Source organism: Ursus arctos, unplaced genomic scaffold (genome assembly GCF_023065955.2).
Source record: "Ursus arctos isolate Adak ecotype North America unplaced genomic scaffold, UrsArc2.0 scaffold_18, whole genome shotgun sequence".
Taxonomy (NCBI): Eukaryota; Metazoa; Chordata; class Mammalia; order Carnivora; family Ursidae; genus Ursus; species Ursus arctos.
Window position 1 is genome coordinate 1,746,392 of NW_026622852.1, and position 26,722 is coordinate 1,773,113.

At 39.1% G+C, this 26,722-nt stretch overlaps 1 protein-coding gene across 6 annotated transcripts in view; it reads left to right on the forward strand.

Annotated features, from left to right (window-relative positions):
• The window catches only part of UHRF2 (ubiquitin like with PHD and ring finger domains 2), a 117,545-nt gene that overhangs the window by 87,439 nt on the left and 3,384 nt on the right, over positions 1-26,722 (forward strand). For 2 of the 6 annotated variants that reach the window (XM_026506549.4, XM_057313429.1), the window contains 3 exons: positions 276-433; positions 4,738-4,836; positions 5,807-6,834. In XM_026506549.4, the coding sequence (XP_026362334.1) occupies positions 276-433; positions 4,738-4,836; positions 5,807-5,953 (404 nt within the window). In that variant the 3' untranslated portion in view covers positions 5,954-6,834. Of the gene's footprint in view, positions 1-275; positions 434-4,737; positions 4,837-5,806; positions 6,835-26,722 lie in introns of those variants that run through there. The other 4 variants (XM_057313428.1, XM_057313427.1, XM_026506550.4 and 1 more) reach the window with 3 other exon arrangements.

The following is a 26,722-nucleotide window of genomic DNA, read 5'->3' on the forward strand; positions in this document are numbered from 1 at the left end:
AAAGAAAAATATTAAGAGAATAAATTGAGAAACGAATCAGAAATTAAAAGAGATGTTTGGGAGTGGCAGAGAGGCGTGGGACTTTTTGTGTATTGTAGTAGCGTCGGAGCCAAAACGGCAGCAAATGCAGTATTCACAACTCCAAGGGAAGTTAGATGCTGCTTTATGCAGGTTATCTTCATGTTAAACATTACTGGTGCCAGTTAACTCTTTGATCTCATAGTTCTACTTAGAATCACTCATAAGTCTGCTTGTGTATTTTTAAATAAATCTAGATGATTGTCCAAGTGCCTCCAAAGTGTTAAAAACACCAGATTCAGCAGAAGCAGTTGAGGCTTTCCAGCTAACCCCTCAACAACAACATCTAATTAGAGAAGATCACCAAAACCAGAAGCTATGGGATGAAGTGCTTGCATCTCTTGTGGAAGGTCCAGTATGTAAAGGTTTTTTTAATAATAATGTTCTAATGTTAACAAATAGTAAAAAATAACATCCTTTGCAAGTCAGTCAAAACTTGATGTTTTTATGTAACCCTCTCATCCAGGGCTACTGCCTTTCAGAAATAAACTAAAGTAATACTTAAATGCTTTTAAATTGATTTTAGGCTTCTTAGTTGTTGGTTTTGGCCTCTCTGTGCCTGAACTTACTCATTTATGTTGAAAGCACTGTTCATGGGAAGAATTTTCAGTTTGTGTAACACAATTTAAAACTCATTGGGAAATTTCTTGCTGTAGTTCAAAGTTATCTGATGGTGTAAATCTTAAGCAGTTCAGCACATGTTTAATAGTGGTAAAAAAAAAAAACCTGTTGATTTATTTAAATACTTTATATGTTTTGGATTTTTTCCCCCATTTTTTGGTGATCATGAAATTTTAAAGTGAAAAGAAATTACAACTCATGTGTTGATTTTGTGTTAAGCTGTATTTTGCAAATGAAGCTTTCTTATCAAATTCCAGAAGCTGGAATTTTCAGATGTGAATTTATTCCTTCTTTGTTCACTTGCTTTTATTATGTCTATAATTTTACTTAAAATTAGAATATTCCATTTTATTAGATAGTAACCCCTTATTAGGTGTAATATAGTTACTTTTCTGGGTTTTTTCCTCCATGCAACTAATTGTGGATGAGCTTTAGTATCCTCTCTTGAATTTTTATCCTGTCATCTTCTAGTAATTTCTTCTTTCCAGTGTTCCCTTTGTTTCTGTCCATTCATTAGCCAGAATTTCTCGTGTGTCTGAGATGGGGTTAGTTATCTTTCTGTCTAAATATAGAGAGAACTCATTTTTATGTGGCTTTTTATTTGAGAAATGGTTATCAATATTAAGGAAGAATGTTCCCTGGTAAAATTTTTTAAACATGCATTCATATATTTATATATTCACATATGTATATTTATTTATATACATATATTTTTTTAAGATTTTATTTTTAAGTAATCTCCCAATATGGGACTCAAACTTAGAACCCCAAAATCAAGAGTCACATGCTCTACTGACTGAGCCAGAGCCAGCCAGGCATCCCTATTTATTCATTTTATTGTATTGTATTGTATTGTATTTTTATTTTATTTTTATTTTTATTATTTTTATTTTCTATTTATTTTTGAGTAATCTCTACCCCCAACGTGGGGCTCAAACTCACACCACCAGGATCAAGAAGCTTATGCTCTGGGGCACCTGGGTGGCACAGCGGTTAAGCGTCTGCCTTTGGCTCAGGGCGTGATCCCGGCGTTACGGGATCGAGCCCCACATCAGGCTCCTCCGCTATGAGCCTGCTTCTTCCTCTCCCACTCCCCCTGCTTGTGTTCCCTCTCTCGCTGGCTGTCTCTGTCTTTGTCAAATAAATAAAATCTTTAAAAAAAAAAAAAAAAAAAAAGCTTATGCTCTACAGACTGAGGCAGCCAGGTGCCCCTGATTTTTAAACTTTTAGAAATGGGTGAGATTTATCAAATACTTTTTGTTTTGAGAGAGAGAGAGTGTGCCATGGTGTGGGGCGTTGTAGGGGGTGATAGAATCTTAAGCAGGCTTCACACTCAGTGAGGGGAGCCTGACCAGGGCTTAATCTCACCACCCGGAGATCATGACCTGAGCCAAAGTCAGGAGTCAGACGCTTAACTGACTGAGCCACCCAGGCGCCCTTCAAATACTGTTTAGATTTATATTGGAGTCATTATTTCCTTTGCTTATAAATGTGAGATGTTGGGTTATTCTTGGTAAAACGAGGCTTACATGTTTGGAGGACAGAAGGAAAGTGATTTAATTCTATGCGAAGTGTTACTTGCTTTTTAGCCAAGATATCCAGGCATAAAGAGAGTCTGATTCTAGTAGGTCATTTTCACTTAGAGAAAGCAAGAAACAGCAAACAGTTGTTGATAATAATCTAATTATTCTCTGGTGAGAGGATACAGCTGGTTAGGGATAACTCAAGTGAGCTCTAGTTCCTGGGTGGGCAGGAGACAAAGTACTAGATATAGGTGAAGGAAAAAGCCACCTAAGGGTACATGGAAGTTCTTTTGCACATCCGTTGACTGGATTGGAAATGTGTATTGGGCTTCACTGTGAGACTTTTAATATGTATGTCCTGTTTATCAATTTAAAAAAAATTATTGAAGTGATTGTGTCCTGTGAGACTCAGTAAATGTATGCAAATCAAGTACACTTGTCAGCTCTTCTTTCAGTGTAACTTTTATATGAAATAGTCACCAGTTGACAGTTCTCAAACCGCCAAAAAAAAAAAAAAAAAGACAAAAATAATATTCAGTAGGTTATCCCACTATTGGCAGGATCTTACATGCCTGGGTGAGATGATCGTGACCTTGCTGCTAGTGATTACTCTGGATGTTTATGTAGTATTGCCATGGGCAGATTTTATGCCTATTCTCTTCAGATAAACCAGGAATACATTTATTAAGCCAGAAAAATCAGGAGTTGGCCAATGACGACTTTTAAATAAATGCATTTATTATATATGTGTTGTACATTTTTATCCCAATACCTTCCCATCCTTACCTACCTCTTGCTACTCTCTCAGGCAAAGTGCTTCAGCTATAGTATGACCTCTGTACTATTTAAACACACTCAACCTGTTCCTCCTTCTAGGCCATTATACCTGTACGACCTCTCTGACTAGAAAATTCTCTTCTCTATACCTTGATGTGGCTCACTCATTCCTGTAAGTCTCTGAAAAATCCTAGTCCTCAGAGAAGCCTTCCCTGGCTACCCTAAGAGAGCCACTCTTTACTTATGCTTTAATTTGCTTTGTTTGTTCAGTTATTACTATCTGAAATTGATTTTTTTTTTTTTGCCTGCTCTCCTAAAGGAAGATAAAGTTCCATGAAAGTAGAAACTTTGCCTTTTTCTCACCTCTACCCAGATGAGTATCTAGCACATTGTAGGAACTCAGAATATCTGTAGTGCCTCTTAAAGGGATCATGGAGATACCAGGGAAATTATCAGTCATTAACAAACTAGTTTGTCATGGGGAAGGGAGGTTGGTATTAAAGTTTGAGTTCTTTCCATATCTCTCCTACATGGTACATTCTTTCAGTGTGTTTTGTAATACTTGTTGATAATTCACTTTTATAATGTTTGTAAATAAGTTTCAAGATATAACTTTGAAATGGGATCTTTGATTTAATTTTGACCTGAAATTCTTGTACATTCTGCTTTTTTACTGACCAAAAAAAAGAAGACATAAAAAGTACACTCTCGTACTACCAAAATAACTGAATTAGCCTTGTAACTATTTAAAAAACTACTTATCCTTCTAGTTTAAAAGATACACTTGGGTAAAATGGAACCAGTAATGGCTTTTGATGAGTATAGGAGTACCCGTTTGATCATCTTTGCTTAAGATGGCTCTATCTTTTTTTTTTTTTTTTTTTAAGATTTATTTATTTATTTTAGAGAGAACACACATGACAGCACAGGGAGGGGCAGAGGGAGAGAGAAACTTTAGCAGACTCCTCACTGAGCTCAGCCTGATGTGGGGCTTGATCTCAAGACCCTGAGATCATGACCTGAGATGAAACCAAGGGTCGACTTCACCGACTACACCACCCAGAGGCCCCAAGATGGCTCTATCTTTTATAATTTAGTCCCAATTCGAGTAAACATTGGCATCAGGAAAATATAGGATGTTTTTAGACTGAGGCAAAATACCATAGAAGATAATCCTAGGAAAATAAGTATGTTGATTCTTCAGAGTATTAGATACTACAGAGTATTAGTGCTTTTATTTTTTTTTTTTAGCTTAAAAAATATTGAGGTTTTGTAACAGCAAAAGATTGAATAAATAATATGTGTTCATATACTGGAATTACTACCCAGCTTTTTTGAAAAAAGATCTGTATGTAATGACTTTGAGACAAGCTGTCCATGATTTTTTTTTTCTTTCAAGTTTTTATTTAAATCCCAGTTTGTTAACATATGTCTATGATTGTTTTAAAGGGAAAACAGTGATATCTGGAATGTGAGATTTAATGGGAACGTTCACTTTTTAATGCCATATATTTTGATTTTGCACTTTTCCAGTCCAGTTCTAAGATTTAAAACTAATGTGTATATCTTAATGGAATGGAGTTTCTTCAGTTTTATATATTTACTTATGGTTACCATCACTTTGTTTTTAATACAAAATGTGTTATAGTGACAAAGACATTTTTCTGTACTTACTTAGAATTTTATTAATATTTTATGAAATGCTAACCTTTTTTCTTTCCCTTGGGTACCATTCTAGAATTTTCTGAAAAAATTGGAACAATCTTTTATGTGTGTCTGCTGCCAGGAGCTAGTTTACCAGCCTGTGACAACAGATTGCCTCCATAATGTCTGTAAAGTAAGTAGATTGCTTTCTCATTTACCCTTGTTTAGGACAAAAGGGTACACTAACCTCCAAACATGTTTTTAGCATGTAAAGCATTTTTCCATGCAGCAGAACAGTTGTGGAACCTTGTCAGTTAAGAAACATTTCATTACATTTTGTCAGTAATGCATGTTTCAATTCTACAGTAATAGCACATATGTATCATGTTTGGAGTTACTGAGGAGAGTTGCAGTGGAGAGGAAAGTAAGGTGGTGTTGCTGTTCTCTATGTTAGAGCTTATGTACGTTTCATATATTATAGTGCAAACTGAATTCCGTCTACACAATGGAATCTAAAACAGATTCTGTTTGGCAGCATGCCCAGAGGAGTTGAATATTGTATTATTAGTGTGGTGTAAAGGGAAAAATTGAGTTTTAGTCAAACCAAGGTTGGAATCCTGCTCTACTGCTCAGTGGTTGTGTGCCCTGACCTAACTTCTGAACTTTAGTTTTGTAAAGTTTCTTTTGTAAAATGGAAGTAAACCTTCTGCATATGTGTTTGTGCCTGACCTATATATTTCTGGAAGACACATTCTACATTTAAGTGATTTGATGAAGTATATAACTTAGTTCTAAGCAGGGGAATCCTAAATTTTTTTTTAGGTGTTCTGTCATGAAAGAACAGGATTAAAATCCAACATAGAAGATGAGGCTAGTGGAAACTCTACATAAATTCTAACACTCTCATTTTATTGGATGAGGAAATTAAAGGACACAAAATTTAAAGTCATTTACCTTAAGTCTCACAATATGTGCTAGAAGTGGAACTTAAAGCCATGTCTGTAGACTAGTTTTCATAGTGCAGATTCAAGCCTTAACAGTTGTTGTTCATCCTAAATTTCTGGTTCCTATTTAAAAGTGTAAGTCATTGACTTTTCTACACGCTGTTACTCTTATGAAATTGGGTATGTTTTTGTTTTTGTTGTTTTTTGGTTTTGCCTTAGGATTGCTTACAGCGCTCCTTTAAGGCTCAAGTTTTCTCCTGTCCTGCTTGCCGGCATGATCTTGGCCAGAATTATCTCATGATTCCCAATGAGATTCTGCAGACTCTACTTGACCTTTTCTTCCCTGGCTACAGCAAAGGACGATGATTTGTCTACTTTACTGTGTTGCTCTTGATGGCTTTTTGGACAATAAAGAATCTAAAATGGTTGGGGGGAGGGGGCGGGGAGGGTGGAAGCGCAATGGTGGACCATATCTCTCACGTTCTGAAGCAGCTAACCCTCTTTCCTACATAGCCATTGTCTTGTGTGTGTAGTAAGAGGCCCATTTCTCAACTGTCTTTTAAATATCAAAAGGTAGTTCCTGTCAGTAACAACTAGTTTTAAATGAGTAAAAAGTCAAAGCCTCAGCTCTAGTTGATATCCAAGTTATGATTTATTTTGCAACTACCTCAGGACAGAAAAGACTTATGGGGATTTTTTAAATCATTGAGTAATTAGTTAAATGAAATTTTAGCTACGCACTGCCTCCCAAATATTAGTTGTGCCTGGTTTGTGTAATTTGATTTTACAGAGGAAATGACACTCAAGATCTTTGGAACGCAGCTTCTGTATTGTGCATAATACATTTTTAATGTCTTCTTCCATTACAATGTGTTTTGCAAGGACAGGTTCATTTTTTAGCCCATTTTGTGAGCTCCATTGTGCTTTTTTCTGGTGTTTTATGCAAGTTGACTACTAATGACTAATAAGAACAATATGAATGCATTGTTGCTGCATTAGTGTAATGTGGTGTGGTTTTGCACTTAAAAGAGGTATTCAGATGCTCTAGTTGTAAATGTTCATGAAAGCCTCTTCTGTACTAGTCAAACTGCTTTTAGTGAGTCTCACCAGTGGTTTTACATCTGCAGAGCATTGAGGGCTGGGCTGACTTTTGAGAGGACTGAAATTGCTTCATATTGTGATCCTAAATTTTATATTCACTATATTCCCTAAAGTATACCTTAATAAATATTTTATGACCAGAAAAATAGTTCATCTTGCTTCACTTTTTTACATTTGTCTGGCTTATATACGTATTTTTAAGAATTAATCACTTCCAGAATATTTCATTATATATTTTAAAACAGACATTTTCTAGAATTCTCTACTCTTGATTTTTGGCAATAAGAGCTAGTTTGAAATCTTAGACACTAAGACAAGTTTCGCCCTGGGTTTGATTTTTTTTTTTTTCACTTTTACTAAATTAGAAAAATTTCCAAAATAAGTACCTAGTGACTGTTCTTTTATTTATTATCTATTACAACTTCAGTCTCGCATTCAGTTTTAGCATTATCAGTGCTCCTTATTTCACAGCCATGAGAAAACATCTTTCTAGTCTCCGAAAGTATATTGTTATATTTTCATCAGAGTAAAGATTTAATATCAGTTTTCCTGCTTCAGAATTCAGAGCTACATATATAGCGCCAATATTTATTGAATATTGCTTTGCACTAGTCACTTGTACGTGTTTATGTGTGTTCATTCAGTCCTGACAACCCTTAGAGGCAGGTACAATTATCCCCATCTTACGGATGAACATCAGAGGTACGTACAGAAAGGTTAAGAAACTTGCCAAAGTTCATACATCAAGGAAGTGGCACAGCTGAGCCCACAGACACTGGCGGTCTTTACTTCTGGACTATATAAGCTCTCACATTTGAATATAAGCCAAACTAGTTGGGGTGCTTTTCCTGCTTTCAATTAAATTCAGAATCAGGTCCTAGGGAACACTTAGAGCATAGTGATTGGGAGCTGTTTTTACTTAGGGCTAGTTATGGACATTGGAATCATTTTCATTTTGAAGAATCACATAGGACCTTTTTATATTGAAATGAATCATTAAATTGCATCATCTAGTGTTGTATTTCCTTTGGCACTGGCCCTCTCTCTGTGTGAAGGGTGGGGAACAAACATCTCCCAGTTTCAGCTACTTGAACTGGTTTAGTTCTGTTTTTATTAGCAAAATAAGTGATTCCCACAGTTAGGCTATGTTTTGTCTTAACTTTGCTATAGTATTATGGACTAGGAAAGAAAGTAGATTCTAGCTTAATATGTTCAGGAGCCAAGAATGGCCCAAAACTAAGCAATTCTATGTTGCTTTTAAACTTTTTCAAAAGACCTCAGATTTTTTTACATAAATAGTTTAGTTTGATATAGAAGATGCAGACGTTTAGGAAATAACGACAATACCTTTGCCACACATGTAAAAAAATAAAATAAAAACCCCGAAAAACATTAATAGTTGTTATATCATCAAATATGTAGTAAATGTTCAAATCTCCATTGTCTAAAATGTCACATATAGATATTTTAGGTTTATGTCAGAATCCAGATAGGGACCTTACATTGTTATTAATTGCTATCACTTACCTGTCTTTTAATCTGTATCTATCCCTTTAATTTTCCTTTACTTTTTGCAATTTGTATGTTTAAATTATTCTGGAGCCTGACAGAGTAAGATTTTGCCGACTATAACCATGTGGTATGGTCTAACCTGTTACTCTTTATTCTGTGTAAATTGGTAACTGGAATTCAAGCATGACCAGATTCAGGTTTGATCCACCCCCCCCACACACACACCCCACTCACCCCCCAGCCAAGACTTCTTCATAGGTGGTATGGTTATCCCTTTAGGTGGTATATAGTATCTGGTTGTCTCTTAGGCTCAACTTTTGAAAGAATAGCTTCTCACTGGATTCTGTTACATGTAGTTGGTTACAGTGATTGCTGTTAAGTACTCAGGCACTTTCATATGGGTAGGATTTTTTTCTAACTAGGAAAAAAAAAAAAAACTAAGCAGGGCCTCTAGTTGTAGAACTCATTTCTAAATAATACCATTCATTCAACGAATATGTGCATGCTAGTATGTTTAAGAGTATTAGGTAAACTTTGGGGAGCTGGCTATCTAAAACATCCTAAGTTCTCTCATAAGCTTGTTATGACAGTTTGGCTAACAGAAGGGGGACTTGCCTCTATAACTTAAAGCTTTGGGTTTTAGTATAGAGCCTACATATGAACTGGATAGAGATCTGCTCTAACTTGCCCACTGTGTACTACTTCTTTTCTGTTTATTAGGGACCAAACCTTTTCCCATTCTTCAGAACACCCTGAAATACAGAGCTCATGACTGTACCTCATTTTAAGGAATTAAGCTTGATGATCCACTCATCACCAGCTTACACTGGGAAGAGTTTTCTGTGCTTTTGTACTGATACTGACTGGTCCACACACCAGACGTTCGAGTCCCTGAAGGAACTGATTATTTAATAACCTGGATTAATCAGTACAAAGAAAAAAATTCAAACACCAAACAAAACATCAAGAACTAGCTAGAGGGACCAGGCAGGCAGACCAATTACAACTATTAAAAAGTGAATGAAAGAATGAATTTTACACTATATCCTCAAGTATAAAACTGCATTACATTGCTAGAATAACAATAAGGTGCTGTGTGAAGAGTAGTTTGAGATTAAAATTCATGGAAGTAAATGATTGAAAACAAAATGCAACAGACAATGGACAAAATCTGAACGTATTACTGGGTATTCCATTATATATGGATACTCCACTGTTTGTTTATTCATCTGGTGATGGATATTTGAGTTTCCAGGATTTTGCTATTATAAATAGCTGCTATGAACCTCCATCTGTAAGTCTTTGGGAAATAGTTTGAAAGTTTCCTATAAAATGTGTTCTTACCATACAACCCATCAGTTTCATTAGTATTTACTCAAAACAAATGAAGAGATGTTCTCAAATGGTTTATACCATTTAACACTCCTGCCAGTCATGTATGAGAGTTCTGGTTGCCCCACATTCTCACTAACACTTTTTGTCCTCTTCATTGTACCATTGTAACCATTCTGGAGGATGTGTAGTTTCTGTAGGACATAAGAGTGGATTGAATGTTTAGTGACCAGAATGACAGGTAGTCTATCAGTACTGTTCTTCTGGTATTTCTGGCTCTGGAGTGCATGTGTTAGGATTGTACATCTTAGCCTCCTTGTGGTTGGCTAGGGTCGTGTGACCAGTTAATCAGTGAGCTGTTTAGTAAATGCTGTGTGTCACTTCTGGGCAGAGTGTTTCATCGCCCTCCAGAGTTGTGGGGGGGTTTTTCCTCCCTTCCATGGAGATCAGTAGTACCCAGGCTTACTTACGATGGACAGGTAACCATGAGTGAGAAGTACATCTTTAACAACCTAAGGTTTTTGAGTTCACATGACCTAGCCTATCCCAATTGATAGAAGCATTCCTAAATTCCTCAGTTTCTCGGTAGACAAGGAATTGAATTTTTTAATTAGTGTTTTAATAATTTAGAACTAGAACATCCACTATGTTTAAACTAATTGTTTTCATCTCTTAAGTCAGTTGACTACAAGTTATTGATTGGTTGATGGTGTGGTAGGCAGCCTCTAAGATGGTCCCCAGTGATCCCCAGCACCTCATCTTCATTCCCTATTGTAACCCCTTTGAGTGTGGGCTAGACTTTTTTTTTTTTTTTTGAGCTTTATTTTTTTTTTTTTAAGATTTATTATTTATTTTAGAGCACTGGAGCAGGGGAGGTAGGGGGAGCCTTTTTTTTTTTTTTTTTTTTTTTTTTAAGGTTTTATTTCTCAGAGTATGAGCACAAGCAGGGGGAGTAGCAGGCAGAGGGAGAAGCAGGCTCCCTGCCGAGGAAGGAGCCTGATGTTGGACTCAATCCCAGGATCCTGGGATCATGACCTGAGTCGAAGGCAGACATTGAACCAACTGTGCCACCCACACGTCCCAAGAGGGAGAGTCTTCAGCAGACTCGACGCTGAGCACAGAGCCCAGCGTGGGGCTCAGTCTCACGACCCTAAGATCATGACCTGAGCTGAAACCAAGAGTTGGACGCTTAACCGACTGCATCACCCAGGCACCCCTGGACTTATTCTTGTAATGAATAGGATGCAGCCAAAGTGATGGGATATCACTTCCAAAGTTAGGTTAAAACTAACGTGGCTTCCACTTTGGGTACCTTCTCTTATTCACTCAGAGAAGCTAACTCCTGTGTTTGGAGCTACGTTTTGGAGAGGCCCATGTGCCAAGAAACTCTTGTCTCCAACCAATAGCCAACAAGGTCCTAAAGCTGCTATAGGAGTGAGCTTGGAAGTGGATTCTCCCACAGTTGAGCCTTGAGTGACTTCAGCCACTCCTTCCAGTTGAGACACCCTGAACCAGAGGTGCCAGCTAAGCTGTTACTAGATTCCAGACCCACAGAAACTTCAATAAGGAATGTTGTTTTAATCACTAAACTTTGGGGTGATCTGTTATGTAGCAATACATGAGTAATACAGATAGGGTAGCCCTAAGTGTCAGTTTGCCCAGGACAAACCCAAGTTGTATTTGTTGTTCCAGAGTTGTTATGAATACAGTTCACTTTTCCTTTTGTAAAGTGCCCCAGCAATCCCTCTCAAAATAACACCAGCATTTTTCACAGAACTGGAACAAACAATTCTGTAATTTGTATAGAACCAGAAAAGACCCCAAATAACCAAAGTAATGTTGAAAAAGAAAACCAAATCTGGAGGCATCACAATTCTGGACTCCAAAAGCTATATTACAAAGCTTACTCATCAAGACAGAGTGGTACTGGCATAAAAACAGACACATAGATCAATGGGACAGAAAACCCAGAAATTGACCCTCAACAGTATGGTTAACTAATCTTCAACAAAGCAGGAAAGAATATCCAATGTAAAAAAGACAGTCTCTTCAACAAATGGTGTTAGGAAAATTGGGACAGCAACATGCAGAAGAATGATACTGGACCACTTTTTTTTTTTTTTTTTTTTTTAAGATTTTATTTGGGGTGCCTGCGTGGCTTAGTTGGTTAACTGTCTGCCTTTAGCTCAGGTCTTAGGGTCCTGGGATTGAGCCTGACATTAGACTCCCTGCTCAATGGGGAGTCTGCTTCTCCCTCTTACTCTCTCTCCCTCCCCTCCACTTATGGGTGCATGCTTGCACTCTCTCTTTCAAAATCTTTTAAAAAAAGATTTTATTTATTTGCGAGAAGGCAGGGGGAGGGGCAGAGGGAGAGAGAGAATCTCAAGCAGATTCCCTGCTGAGCAGGAAACCCTATGTGGGACTTGATCCCAGGACCCTGAGAACATGACCTGAGCTGAAGTCAGACGCTTAACTGACTGAGCCACTCAGGCACCCCTGGACCACTTTCTTACACCATACACAAAAATAAATTGAAAATTGGTGGAAAACCTAAACGTGAGACAGGAATCCAAAATCCTACAGGAGAACACAGGCAGCAACCTCTTTGACCCTGGTTGCAGCAACTTCTTGGTAGACACATCTCCAGAGGCAAGGGAAACAAAAGCAAAAGTGAACTATTGGGACTTAATCAGGATAAAAAACTTTTGCACAGCAAAGGAAACAGTCAACAAAACCAAAAGACAACTGATAGAATGGGAGAAGATATTTGCAAATGTCTTATCAGATAAAGAGCTAATATCCAAGATCTCTACAGAACTTTTCAAACTCAACACCCCAAAAGAACAAATCCAGTCAAGAAACGGGCAAAAGACATGAACAGACATTTCTCCAAAGACATACAAATGGCTAACATATACATGAAAAACTCCATATCACTGGTTATCAGGAAAATGCAAATAAAAACTACAGTGAGCTATCACCTCGCACCTGTCAGAATGGCTAAAATCAGCACAAAAAACAACAGGTGCTGGTGAGGATGTAGAAAAAGGGGAACCCTCATGCACTCTTGGGAATGCAAACTGGTACAGCCACTCTGGAAAACAGTATGGAGGTTCCTCAAAGTTAAAAACTGAACTACCCTATAATCCAGCAATTGCACTGCTAGGGATTTATCCAAAGGCAACAGAAATAGCGATTCAAAGGGGCACATGCACCCCAATGTTTATAGCAGCAATGTCCACAATAGCCAAACATGGAAGGAACACGAATGAATGGATAAAGATGTATGTGTGCGTGCACGTGCACACACACACACACACACACACACACACTATGGAATACTACTCAGCCATCAAAAGGAATGAGATATTGTTATTTGCAACAGTGCAGATGGAACTAGAGGGTATTATGCTAAGCAAAATAAGTCAGAGAAAGACATATGATTTCACTCATGTGGAATTTAAGAAACCAGAAAGATGAACATAGGGGAAGGGAAGGGAAAATAAGATCAAAACAGAGAGGGAGACAAACCACAAGAGACCCTTAACTCTAGGAAACAAACAGGGTTGCTGGAGGGGAGTTGGGTGGGGAATGGGGTAATTGGGTGATGTGCATGAAGGAGGGCACTTGATGTAATGAGAACTGGGTGTTGTATGCAACTGATGAATCACTAAATACTACTCCTGAAACTAATAATACACTATATGTTAACTAGAATTTAAATAAAATCTAAAAATATATAAAGTGCCCCCGTTTAGGGGTCCCTGGGTGGCTCAGTGAGTTAGGCATCAGACTCTTGATTTCTGCTCGGATGATGATCTCAGGGTCGTGGGATCGAGCCCCACATTGGACTCCACACTCAGCAGGGAATCTGCTTGAGATTCTCTCCCTCTCCCTCTGCCCTTTCCCCCACTCATGCTTGCCAAACTCTCTCTCTAAACATAATATATATATATTTTTAGGATTTTATTTATTTGACAGAGAGTGAGCACAAGCAGGGGGAGCTGCAGGCAGAGGGAGAGGGAAAAGCAGACTCCCCACGGAGCAGGGAACCCAACGCAGGGCTCAATCCCAGGACCCTGAGATCATGACCTGAGCCAAAGGCAGATGCTCAACCAACTAAGCCAGCCAGGTGCCCCCAACTAAAATCTTTTTAAAAAATAAAGTGCCCCAGCTTAGGTAAGATCATCTTATTGATAGACTCAAGGTCTCTAATGACTGGTGTGGGATCAAGCTCCAAGTCAGGCTCCACACTCAGCATGGAATCTGCTTGTTTCCCTCTGCCTCTCTCTCTCTCTCTCAAATACATAAATCTTTAAAAAATATCTCTAGGGGTCCTGAGTGGCTCAGTCAGTTAAGCATCTGCCTTCAGCTCGGATCATGATCCCGGGGTCCTGGGATCGAGCCCCATGTTGGCTTCCTGCTCAGCAGGGAGGCTGCTTCTCCCTCTCCCTCTGCCTGCTGCTCCCCCTGCTTGTGCTCTTTCTCTCTTTCTCTCTCTCTGATATAAATAAAATCTTAAAAAAAAAATCTCTAATGACTAGAGTGACTTGGTGGCTCAGTCAGTTGAGCGTTGGTCTCATTCTTAGCTCAGATCTTGATCTCACGGTCTCGAGTTTGAGCCCCACATGGGGCTCCACACTGTGCGTGAAGTCTACTTAAAAAATAAAAAAATAAAAAGATCTCTAATGACCTCAACCTGAATTCACTTTGTTTCTGAAAGTATTCTTTCCCTCATACCCAAGAAATTAACTCAATAGCATTCTTTCCTTGAGAAGATATAGGTATTTTTAAAAAATCTTTGGCGAATTGCCGTAGATGAGAAATGATACTGGCGGAAAGCATAGCAAATTTCGTTTGGAGGGCACTTGGGTGGCTCAGTAGGTTAAGAATCTGCTTTGGCTCGTGTCATGGTCCCAGGGTCCTGGGATCGAGTCGGGCTCCCAGCTCGGTGAAGAGCCTGTTTCTCCCTCTCCCTCTGCCGCTCCCCCTTGCTTGTGCTTGCTCTCTGCCTCTCTCAAATAAATAAAATCTTTAAAAAATAAAATTTCTGTTTGGGTCTTCTGTATATCTCTTGTTCAAATTCGGATTTTCCTGGTCTTGAGATGATGAGTAATTTTGCATTGTATCCTGGACATTTTGAGTATTATGAAACTCTTGTTCCTATTTAAATCTTCTATTTTATAATAAAGACAGTCAAAACGTTTTTGTTCAGAATGCGTATTCTGTCCCACTTACGTGGTTCATTGTCAATTTAATTTTCTAAGCTTTTGCATTGCTATTCTGGTCTGCATCCACTTGAGTGCTACCCAGAAGCCAATCTGAAACCTGGGCAATAGTCAACTCATAGTTCATTTTGCTGTGTTGATTATGGTTAATTTCGTGCATGGTCTGCTTGAGGAATCCCCGAAGACTTCATATACAAATTTAAAGGAACCCTTTCCCTAACTCCATTCTCTTTGTAATCCTCCCTCAATCTCCAGTGGAGATAGTTAAGGTGCTGCCTCTTTGTAGCTGCTCACTTAATGCCGGGCGGGGATGGTCTCCTCCCCATAGGCCTGACCACATCAGCTACGAGGGGGCTGGGTGTTCACCAGGAGTGGAACAGGTAAAACAAGGTAGGTTTTCCTATAGGTCACCCTTTTCCCATTCCTTTGACTTTGAGAGCAGGCTTGTTGGGGCACCAGCAGGGTAGCTGTGCCCATTGATGTTTTCAGGTTGTAGACTTCCCTTGCACCCAATGCCAAAAGAAGGTAAAAAGAAGACAAAAGAAGAACTCCAGGAAACTTACTGCCAGATCATTCCTCAAGTTCCAAAATGCCTAGCTAGGCTTTTTTTTTTTTTTTTTTTTTTCATTTTTCCCCCTTTCAGAGTCTTTTTTGATTGTTGCTTTATGTATTTCATCCATGGTTTTTAGTTATATTTAGCAGCAGGGATAGAGTGGAATATACTTACTTCATCTTGTGTGAAACTTGAAGTCCCCCAAGTAGCCTTTCAAAAGCGGATTTTTTTATCTACTAAGAAACCAAAACACATTTAACATTAAAGGAACTCTATTTGAGAGGAAACTAACATTAAGCACTTATGTATCAGACACTATACTAAGTAATAAAACTGGCCAACAAACCAACCAAGAAGATAATTTCCTTTTATTATAAAACACACTTGAGCCAGGGGAAGGAAAATAACATCTATGCCATGTTCTATGCCTGTTGGGGTTTTGGTTTTTTTTTTTTTTTTTTTTTTTTAATTTATTTACTAGAGAACTCGAGTAGGGGGAGGGGCAGAGGGAGAGAAGCAGATTTCCTGCTGAGTGCAGAGCCCAAACTCCAACCAGGTGCTGAATCTCATGAACCTGAGATCATACCTGAGCCAAAACCAAGAGCCAGATGCTTAACCAACTAAGCAACCCAGGCACCCCTGCCTGCTTGTTTTCAAAATATGAAAAATTCCAAAGAAATTGTAACAAACACCTTGCATATAGACTACTCAATATCAATCAATGTTAACATATTTGTTTTTTAAAAAGGAACAAAAGGGGCGCCTGGGGGGCTCAGTCATTAAGCATCTGCCATGTGCCTTCGGCTGGGGTCATGGTCCCAGCATTCTGGGATCAGGCCCGCATCGGGCTCCCTGTTCAGTGGGAAGCCTGCTTCTCCCTCTCCCACTCTCCCTCCTTGTGTTCCCTCTCTCACTGCCTCTCTGTCAAATAAATAAATAAAATCTTAAAAAAAAAAAAAGGAACAAAATACTACAAATGAAGTCGACAACTTTCATTTGTCGTCCTGCCCATATTCCCCTCCCCCACCCCAGGAAATTATCCTGACTTTAGTGGTGCCTTCTCAGTTTACTTGTTGTTATGTATGCATAAAATATAGTATTTCAAGTGTTAAGTTTTATGTACTGTAAGTTTATGTAATGTAAGTTTTATGTAAATGGTATTCTGCAATTTGCTTTTTTCAACAACTTTATGCTTTAGGTTAGTTTTTTGTTTTAAAAAAGGTAAATGTATTATGATACTGAAATATTTAGACTTACTCCTGTCATTGCGTTTTGTTTTCTATTTATCTTTATTATGAAGAGGGCAGGTATAAGGCCTTTCTTACCTTTCTTTCTTGTCCTTACCTTTAAAGAGGGTTTGAACCTGCGCTCTTCCCCTTGCACTGGACCAAGAGTTATTCACATATTAAATCAGTTATTTTTTACTCACATTTTTTTATAATTTTATTTTTTATTTGAGAGAGAGCAGGGGGAGGGGGAGAGGGAGAGGGAGACAAGCAGACTCCCCGCTGAGCAGGGAGCCAAAGCAGGGCTCCATCCCAGGATCCTGAGAATACGACTTGAGCTGAACAAGAGTCAGGTATGTAACCAACTGAGCCACCCGGCTGCCCCAATTTTGTACTCATTCTTAAGTTTTTAACATACCTATACTTTAGAGCATATAAATATTTATAAAAATGGCCATCGTCTCTGTTTTTTTCCTGAATAAGTATCTCACCCTATTTTTATTACCCTTCAAATACCTTTTCTATTTTCCATTTGTTTATTATTTTAGTTAGAACTCTTTAAAACCTGAGTTGTTCTTTAAAATGTGTGACTTACTGATGTCCTGACGAGTTTTGTCTGTTTCTTTGCTCACTATTTCTTGTTGAATACTTAAAGATCTTTTTGTTCCATAGGCCTTTCAGTGAATGTCTATTTTCAGTAAATTTTCTCAATCTTCGCATGTCCGAAAATGTCTTTATTTTTCACACTGTTAGAGAGAAACATTGGTTTGGTTTAGGTCTAGGTTATAGTCACCTCTCTTCAGCATCTTAGAGACATTCACTGTGTTCTGACACCGTGGTTGCTGAACAGTTGGATGTCAATTTGTCATCTCCTTGAAGGACGTGGTTACTTCAGTAGCTTCTGAGTTTCACTGAAATCCATCTAGATGTGGATTCGTTCTTATTTGCTTGTGTTGGGACTTACTATATACCTTTAAATTGGGAATGCGTGTCTTCATTCTGACAGCTTTTTACTTTCTCCTAAAAACATTGCGCTTTTCCTGTTTCCTCTGTCTCCTGGAGTGATCTGCTTTACCTTCACATCTCTTACATTTTTCATCTCTTTACCCACTCTGTGCTATATTCTACGTGATTCCTCATATCTTTCTTATAATTCACTGAATTTTCTTTTATAGTCTAGCCTACTGTTTTTTTGGGTTTTGTTTTGTTTTTTAAAGATTTTATTTATTTGACAGAGAGAGAGCACACACACACACAAGCAGAGGGAGCAGGAGAGGGAGAGGGAGAAGCAGGCTCCACACTGAGCAGGGAGCCTGACATGGGGCTTGATCCCGGGACCCTGAGATCATGACCTGAAGCTGAAGGGAGACACTTAACCGACGGAGCCACCCAGGCACCCCAGCCTACTATTTAACTATCTAAATAAGTTATATTTTATTTTAAGAACAATTTTCTTCTAGTTTTGTTTTCATATTTATCTATTCTTGTTTCATAATCTCCTGTTCTCATTTATGGATTTTAGTCCTTCTGTTTTCTCTTTGTGCATTTAAAACATATTTATTTCAAAGTTGTTTTCTTTCTGTCATTTCTGGTTCCTGAAGTAAGAATTCTGCCATTTGTTGGTGCTTAATGTTGAATTTCATTCTGTTTTGTAAATTTGTGAGCTCATCTTCTCTGGCATTTTCTTCTCAGATAGTTTTCCTTATGGCTTATTTCTGTATGCAGTCACTTCCTTTGGAGAAATTTTTAGATTGTTTCTTCTGGGGCCCTTATAGGTTTCCTGAAACTGAACTAGTTGTTATGTGAATTTTATTGGATCTTTGTTTTCACCCATGGCCTCGGAGGGAAAGCTTGTTTCCTGCTATGACCTTGGGCTGGTAGATACTGATATTTCAGTTCTGGTATTGGAACAGGGCTTTCCCAGTCCTGAATATGCCTCATTTCTGCTCCTTACTATCTATTATAAATGCAGCCTTGATTCCTAACTTTCATTCCCTGGCATCACTGAAACCCCAATCCTAAGACACACATCTAGTCTAGCCTCCTCCATGGCCCAGGTGGATTCAGGTCCTATGGGTTCTCTCTTCATTTCTGCCACCTCAAGGTTTCCTTTTCTTCCTCAATAACCAGTTCTTATTTTACTGTTTCTTGTTTGTTTTTTTTTAATTGGGGGGAAGAAGAGTATTTTCCCAACATGTCCATTTGCAGCAGGGATGGCAACAGTTCCCACATGTGTGGAGTCTGTGTCCAAAAAGAAGAGTGCTGTCAGCATTTTTTATACATTATTTGGCTTCTCATACACACTTTGTGAGGTAAATGGCATTTTGTCCATTTTACAGACAAGGTAAAGTGATTTCAGAGAGTTACTCACCCTAAGTCACAGGTAGTCGGCAGCAGATAGAATTTAAACTCAAGGCTCTGTGTTACTTTCTACTACTTTTTCTGCTTCACTGTGTTGTTTATTTATTACAGTATTTATTTTTAATTTATACCACATCCTTTTGCCCTTTGAAAACCAGGTTCGGACACTATCTTAAAGAGAACTCATGTGCAACCTGACTGAATTTCATCTAAAAATATCCAAATGGTTATTGCCTAGTGCATATTTCTTCTAGAGCCTCTTCTCATTTTCATACTATAAAAACCCTGGATTTCATTCTTAAAGGCAACTAGTTTCTGGGAAATACTGCAATTGTCTTAAGAACTGCACTGAGCCTTTTTAACTGTGACACCTTTTAGCATCTCCTCCCAGAACTACCTCATGCTTAGGAGCATTAGACTTCAGATTCACAGCAATTTTCTGAATGGCAGGTACTGTCCTAGGCTAAAGCCTGTCTTTTTGACAAAGTACAGAAATAGTGCTAACCCTCCACAATCCACCCCCTCCCTCCCAGCATGGCTGGTACCACATACTATACTCACTCCTTTGCTATTTGCAAGTTTATTTAACAGCCTACCCAGCTGTCTCTTTCCATGGAAAGTATTTTCCTCATTGTCTCTTGGAATGCATTTGAAGCAGCTTCTTTGAACCAATAAAAACATCTAGTTCTTCTATTCTGGGAACTTTAATATTCCTCTGTAGTTCATGTTGGATAGAATGTTGAACATAAGCAAGTTATTTTTTTCTTTCCATTCTTTATGCCCAGACTTTAAAGAAAGGATCTGTTTGCATCTAATTCTACTTTGGCTGCTCCTACTGCAGCAAGTAGCAGTTTTGGATCAAGTTCCCAGTGGTAGCACTGTTGGGGGGAAAGTCTGCATATTTTTAGGATGACTGACATTGCTCCTGGTGCTGTTGGATTACAGCACCTTTTTTCTGGAAATTTATAACTTTGGCTGTTACTTAAAGCACTTAAATCTTCAGAATCTCACCAAGTTGGTTTTTTTTTCTTCAAATAATCTTCAGAGGTGCTATTGTAGATATGCCACTGAATGATAACACTTTTATTGGTAAGGTTAAAGCACAGTGCAACAAACAGATCAAAAGCACACTGGTTCTGAAAACCGTAGGCCTCAATAAGAGAGGTCCAGACACCCAGAGTCAGATAGGGCCAGTAAAAAATTTTGTACTTGATTTTTTTCAACCCTCCATCAATTCTGTTGAATTTAGAAGAAATTACAGGCAATCTCCAACTTGCATTTTAGAAGTTAATTTGTAAAAGAATGATGGCAATGATCTTTGACTTGATGTAGGTTGAAAATGCAATAATCTCACTTGTATGAATTTGTACAAATACTACCTATAGGAGCAATGATACAGAGGAAAAGGGTAGCTTCCCAGGTTAGCGTATAAAAGCCTATTAAACCATAATTTAGCAACACAGCTTTTATAGAAAATGTATCCCTTGCCAGTCCCAGGCACCAGAGTACATCCCCTGTCCCAAAATGACTACATTTTTCCAAATTTTGGGATGGGGGATCTGAGAGCACAGATTGTAGCTTCTTTAATATCAGAGAATTATCTCCATCCCCAGTGAGTTGTATGTATGAGAGGTGGGGAGGAGTTATGGGGAAAGCCCTAGATGAAAGGAACAACATAGACAAAATTGGGTGGTTAGAGCTTGGCAAGTAAAGCAACAGCTGGGAAGCACCCCTGAACTGGAAGGACTCAAGGGCATCAGGAGGGAGGTGGGGAGGGGAAGATCCAGTATTCAGTGAAGCAAGCAATGAGAATTGCATATGAACAGGAGCAGGAAGAAAAGGGCAGCAGTAGGAAAAGCACATCATACTCTGATGTATATAAACACACTACACAAATTATGCATATCAGGGTACCTGTGTACGTATACAGTTGGTAATGAACAAGTGGATCTTCAGCACCTCAGCCTCCCATTCTGGGTTACTGCAATCGTCCTGGAAAGTTTCCACCAACCCTATCCTCAGGGCTTTGCTGCAGTCTGGGCTCGGTTTTCAATTCTGCAGACATTCAAACCCCAGGGCATTCCCTTCCCTGACTCCCACTTCTCTACCTCTGGCCTCAGGCTTAGGCTCCCGTAGCTCAGCAATCTTGTTACCTAGTTGGTTTCCAAAAAAGACTTCCCTTCTCTGTTCTCTCAGGGTCCTCCCCTCTCACACACCTTTCCCTTCAAATCATGGGCTTCTCTCTCTACCCCTTTACCAAGAGGCCACCTGCTGTTTGACCTATGCCCCTCCCAGACTTTGCACTCTGCATACTTTTTAACCACCCCCTGTCCCCATTCTTGCTCCCTGTCCTCTTCCTAATTTGATGGAGTCCTCACTTTCTGACCCATGCCTTATTTCTCATGCTCTTAACTCACTTCTCTTACTTCCCACTCTGGAGAGCCTTCTCCCATCTCTCCTACCCCACCACTTCCTGACTCTTCTGTCTGGTCATTGAGCTGATGATGGTATTTCCCTTCCCACATCTTAATCCTTTCATTCTCCCTATCCCTACCAGAGGCCCTTCTCTACCTCCTCCCCCATTTCCTTCTTGCATCTTTCTCCCACTTTCTATCCTACTCTCTGCCTTCTTGTTGCCTATTATAGGTCCTTCCCTCTCTTCCCAACCCAACAACCTCCACCCACCCCATTTCTTCTCTCCTTTTCTTTTTCCTCAACGCCCTTCACCTGAGTCAGGGTTCCTTTCTTCTCTGAACCCTATTTTCATTCCCTGTGATCTTGACTCTAGGCTAAAACCCCTCCTCACCATTCCTGACTCCTAGAAGGAGTCCCACACCTCTCCCCAATCTCAGCTTTTATTCCTCATCTTCTCTCTCCCCTCCATTTTTCCCAGGAATAAAATCCTTTACATACGAAAATAACCAAATGCTGCAATGGAGATACTAATGTGCTTCAAACATGCTTCTCTCTATTCCTGAACACTCCTCCTACCCTTTCCCCACATCTAGTTGTGGCTGGCTTCTTTCTTTGTTTAGATTTTAGTTGAAAAATCACCTCCTCAGAGAATACTTCCCTACATACCTAATGTGAAAGGGTCCCAAATCCCCCACACATACCATTTGATTTTTGTTTTCTAAGGAATATTTAATACTGAAGTCTTGATTAATGTGTTGTCTACTTGTCCATCTAGTATTGGTGCTCCATGAAAGAGGTATCATTTAGAATGGTGCCTGGTACAAAATGGCTCAGTCAGAATTTGCAGAATAAGTTCGGGATTCCTGGGTGCCAGACACTATGATAAGTGCTCACTTTGTGTTATCTCATTTAATCCTTACAACAAGGCTGATTAAGTATTTTATTATTGCTATTTTACACCTTAACAAACTGAAGTGCAGAAAGGATGAGTTTGCCTATTGTCTGAAAACAATTGGCATATCTGAGAATTTAATCTAGATCTGTATGAAGTCACAGCCCATGTTCCTTCTACTTTCTCTGGCCGTCAAGAGGAAAAGGGTGCTTAGGAATGGAAAGAACAGGAAAGGAAATGCATCTAGTGCAAGGTAGGTCAAATGGGGATTGGAGTTCCACTCCTGGAGCAGGGAGTGCAGGGACTTACAGTATAAGACACAAGATTCTGAATGAAAATGAGAATAAGAGCTACACTTACAAACACTTACTTTGTGTGAGGCACTGTTTGGAGCAATATATTGAAACTTCACCTGGGAGTGGTAAGTAATATCATTTTACAGGTAAGAAGATTGAGGCTGAGAGATGCCATGTATCCTCTCTAAGGTCATACAGCTAGGATATGGGGAAGCTGGGATCTGACTCCAGAGCAAGTACTCTAATCGCTATCCCGCACTGGAATGTTCTCCAGAATAGACCATATACTGGGTCACAAAACAGGTCTCAACCGATACCAAAGACGGAAATTATTCCCTGCATATTCTCAGACCACAGTGCTTTGAAACTGGAACTCAATCACAAGGAAAAATTTGGAAGAAACTCAAAACACTTGGAAACTAAGAACCATCCTGCTCAAGAATGATTGGATAAACCAGGAGATTAAAAATCAATTTAAACAATTTATGGAGACCAATGAGAATGAAAACACAATAGTCCAAAACCTATGGGACACTGCAAAGGCAGTCCTAAGGGGAAAATACATAGCCATCCAAGCCTCACTCAAAAGAATAGAAAAATCTAAAATACAGTTTTTATATTCTCACCTCAAGAAGCTGGAGCTGGGGCAGAAGAACAGGCCTAACTCATGCACGAGAAGGCAGTTGATCAAGATGAGAGCAGAGATCAATGAATTAGAAACCAGGAGCACAGTAGAGCAGATCAACAGAACTAGAAGCTTGTTCTTTGAAAGAATAAATAAGATCGATAAGCCACTGGCCAGACTTATTCAAAAGATTAGAAAAAGGACCCAAATTAATAAAATTATGAATGAAAAGGGAGAGGTCACAACCAACACCAATAAAATAGGAAGGATCATTAGAAACTTTTATCAACAGCTTTATGCCAATAAATTAAACAACCTGGAAGAGATGGATGCCTTCCTGGAAACCTATAAACTACCAAGACTGAAACAGGAAGAAATTGATTTTTTAAACAGACCAATTAATTATGAAGAGTTTGAAGCAGTGATCAAAAACTTCCCGAAAAACAAGAGTCCAGGGCCTGACGGATTCCCTGGAAAATTCTACCAAACATTCAAAGAATTTCTTCTAATACCTATTCTCCTGAAGCTGTTTCAAAAAATAGAAACAGAAGGAAAACTACCAAACTCATTCTATGAGGCCAGTATTACCTTGATCCCCAAACCAGGCAAAGACCCTATCAAAAAGGAGAACTACAGATCGATATCCCTGATGAATATGGATGCCAAAATTCTCAACAAGACCCTAGCTAATAGGATCCAATAGTACATTAAAAGGGTTATCCATCAAGTGGGATTCATCCTGGGATGCAAGGATGGTTCAACATTCACAAATCGATCAGCGTGATACATCATATCAACAAGAAAAGAGTCAAGAACCATATGACCCTCTCAATAGATGCAGAAAAAGCATTTGACAAAATACAGCATCCTTTCCTGATTAAAACACTTCAGAGTGCAGGGATAGAGGGTACATTCCTCAATTTCATAAAAACCATCTATGAAAAGCCTACAGCAAATATCATTCTCAATGGGGAAAAGCTGGAAGCCTTTCCCTTAAGATCAGGAACACGACAAGGATGCCCACTCTTGCCACTATTATTCAATATAGTACTAGAAGTCCTTGCAACAGCAATCAGAACAAAAAGGGATAAAAGGTATCCAAATCAGCAAAGAAGAAGTCAAACTGTCCGTCTTCGCAGATGACATGATACCGTATATGGAAAACCCAAAAGAATCCACCCCCAAACTACTAGAAGTTATACAGCAATTCAATAATGTGGCGGGATACAAAATCAATGCTCAGAAAGCAGTTGCATTTCTATACACGAACAATGAGACTGAGGAAAGAGAAATTAGGGAATCCATTCCATTTACAACAAGCACCAAAAATCATACGTTATCTCGGAATTAACTTAACCAGAGACGTAAAGGAGCTATATTCTAGAAACTACAAATCACTCTTGAAAGACATTGAAGAAGACACAAAAAGATGGAAAAATATTCTATGCTCATGGATTGGAAGAATTAACATAGTTAAAATGTCTATGCTACCCAGAGCAATCTACACTTTCAATGCCATCCCGATCAAAATACCGAGGACATTTTTCAAAGAACTGGAACAAACAGCCCTTAAATTTGTGTGGAACCAGAAAAGGCCCCAAATCGCCAAGGAATTGTTGAAAAGGAAAAACAAAGCTGGGGGCATCACAATGCCAGATTTCAAGCTGTACTACAAAGCTGTGATCACAAAGACAGCATGGTACTGGCACAAAAACAGACACATAGACCAATGTAAGAGCATAGAAAACCCAGAAATGGACCCTCAGCTCTTTGGGCAACTAATCTTTGAAAAAGAAGGAAAAAACATCTGGTGGAAAAAAGTCTCTTCAATAAATGGTGCTGGGAAAATTGGACAGCTACATGCAAAAGAATGAAACTTGACCACTCTCTCACACCATACACAAAGATAAACTCCAAATGGATGAAAGACCTTGATGTGAGACAGGAATCCATCAAAATCCCAGAGGAGAACATAGGCAGCAACCTCTTTGACATCGGCCACAGCAACTTTTTTCATGACACATCTCCAAAGGCAAGAGAAACAAAAGAAAAAATGAACTTGTGGGACTTCATCAAGATAAAAAGCTTCTGCACAGGCAAGGAAACAGTCAAAAAAACTAAGAGGCAGTCCATGGAATAGGAAAAGATATTTGTAAATGACACTACAGATAAAAGACTGGTATCCAAGATCTACAAAGAACTTCTCAAACTCAATACACAAGAAACAAACATCAAAAAATGGGCAGAAGATATGAACAGACACTTTTCCAATGAAGACATACAAATGGCTAACAGACACATAAAAAAATGTTCAAAATCATTAGCCATCAGGGAAATTCAAATCAAAACCACACTAAGATACCACCTTACACCAGTTAGAATGGCACAAATTGACAAGACAGGAAACAACAAATGTTGGAGAGGATGTGGAGAAAGGGGATCCCTCCTACATTGTTGGTGGGAATGCAAGTTGGTATAGCCACTTCGGAAAACAGTGTGGAGGTCCCTTAAAAAGTTAAGAATTGAGCTACCCTACAATCCAGCAATTGTACTACTGGGTATTTACCCCAAAGATACAGATGTAGTGAAAAGAAGGGACACATGCACCCCAATGTTCATAGCAGCATTGTCCACAACAGCTAAATTGTGGAAGGGGTCGAGATTCCTTTCAACAGATGACTGGATTAAGAAGATGTGGTCCATATATACAAAGGAATATTACTCGGCTATCAAAAAGAACAATTTCTCAACATTTGCTGCAACATGGATGGGACGGGAGGAGATAATGCTAAGTGAAATAAGTCAAGCAGAGAAAGACAATTATCATGTGGTTTCACTCATTTATGGAACATAAGAAGTAGGAAGATCGGTAGGAGAAGGAAGGGAAGAAGAAAGGTGGGGGGGGGGGTAAACAGAAGGGGGAATGAACCATGAGAGACTATGGACTCTGGGAAACAAACTGAGGGCTTCAGAGGGGAGGGGGTTGGGGGAATGGATAGGCTGGTGATGGGTATTAAGGAGGGCAGATATTGCATGGTGCACTGGGTATTATAAGCAAGTAATGAGTCATGGAACTTTACATTGAAAACTAGGGATGTACTGTATGGTGACTAACATAATTTTTAAAATATTATTTAAAAAAAAAAAGCTTACCGGATCAGAGAGCGTGGCCAAAGTGCTGGTTGCTTCCACTCCCGAATAGCCTCCTGCTGTAGGATCCTCAACGAAAGCAAGGGAAAGAGGGATTTTTCTCAAAATGGTAAGAGTTGCACAAAAAAATGCAAGGTTGACTAAGTCCACCTCTTACCCACCTTCAGCCTCCCAACACCCATCCTTTAAAGTCTGAACTGTGAACAAAGAAAACTGAGAAGTACTACCTGGAACATGTTAGAAACGCAAATTCTCTGGCCCTGCCTAAGAACTGTATCAAACTGTGGGGCCAGGGCCTAACAAGCCCTCCTAATGGTCTATACACACTAAGGTTCGAAAATCTGCCCTCAGACACATCCCTGACCTTGGCCAGTTTAGGACCCTAAGCATTCTGACCCAGAGCCCTGTGAACCTCCAAAAGTGCTACATCTCAGCTCCCAAACT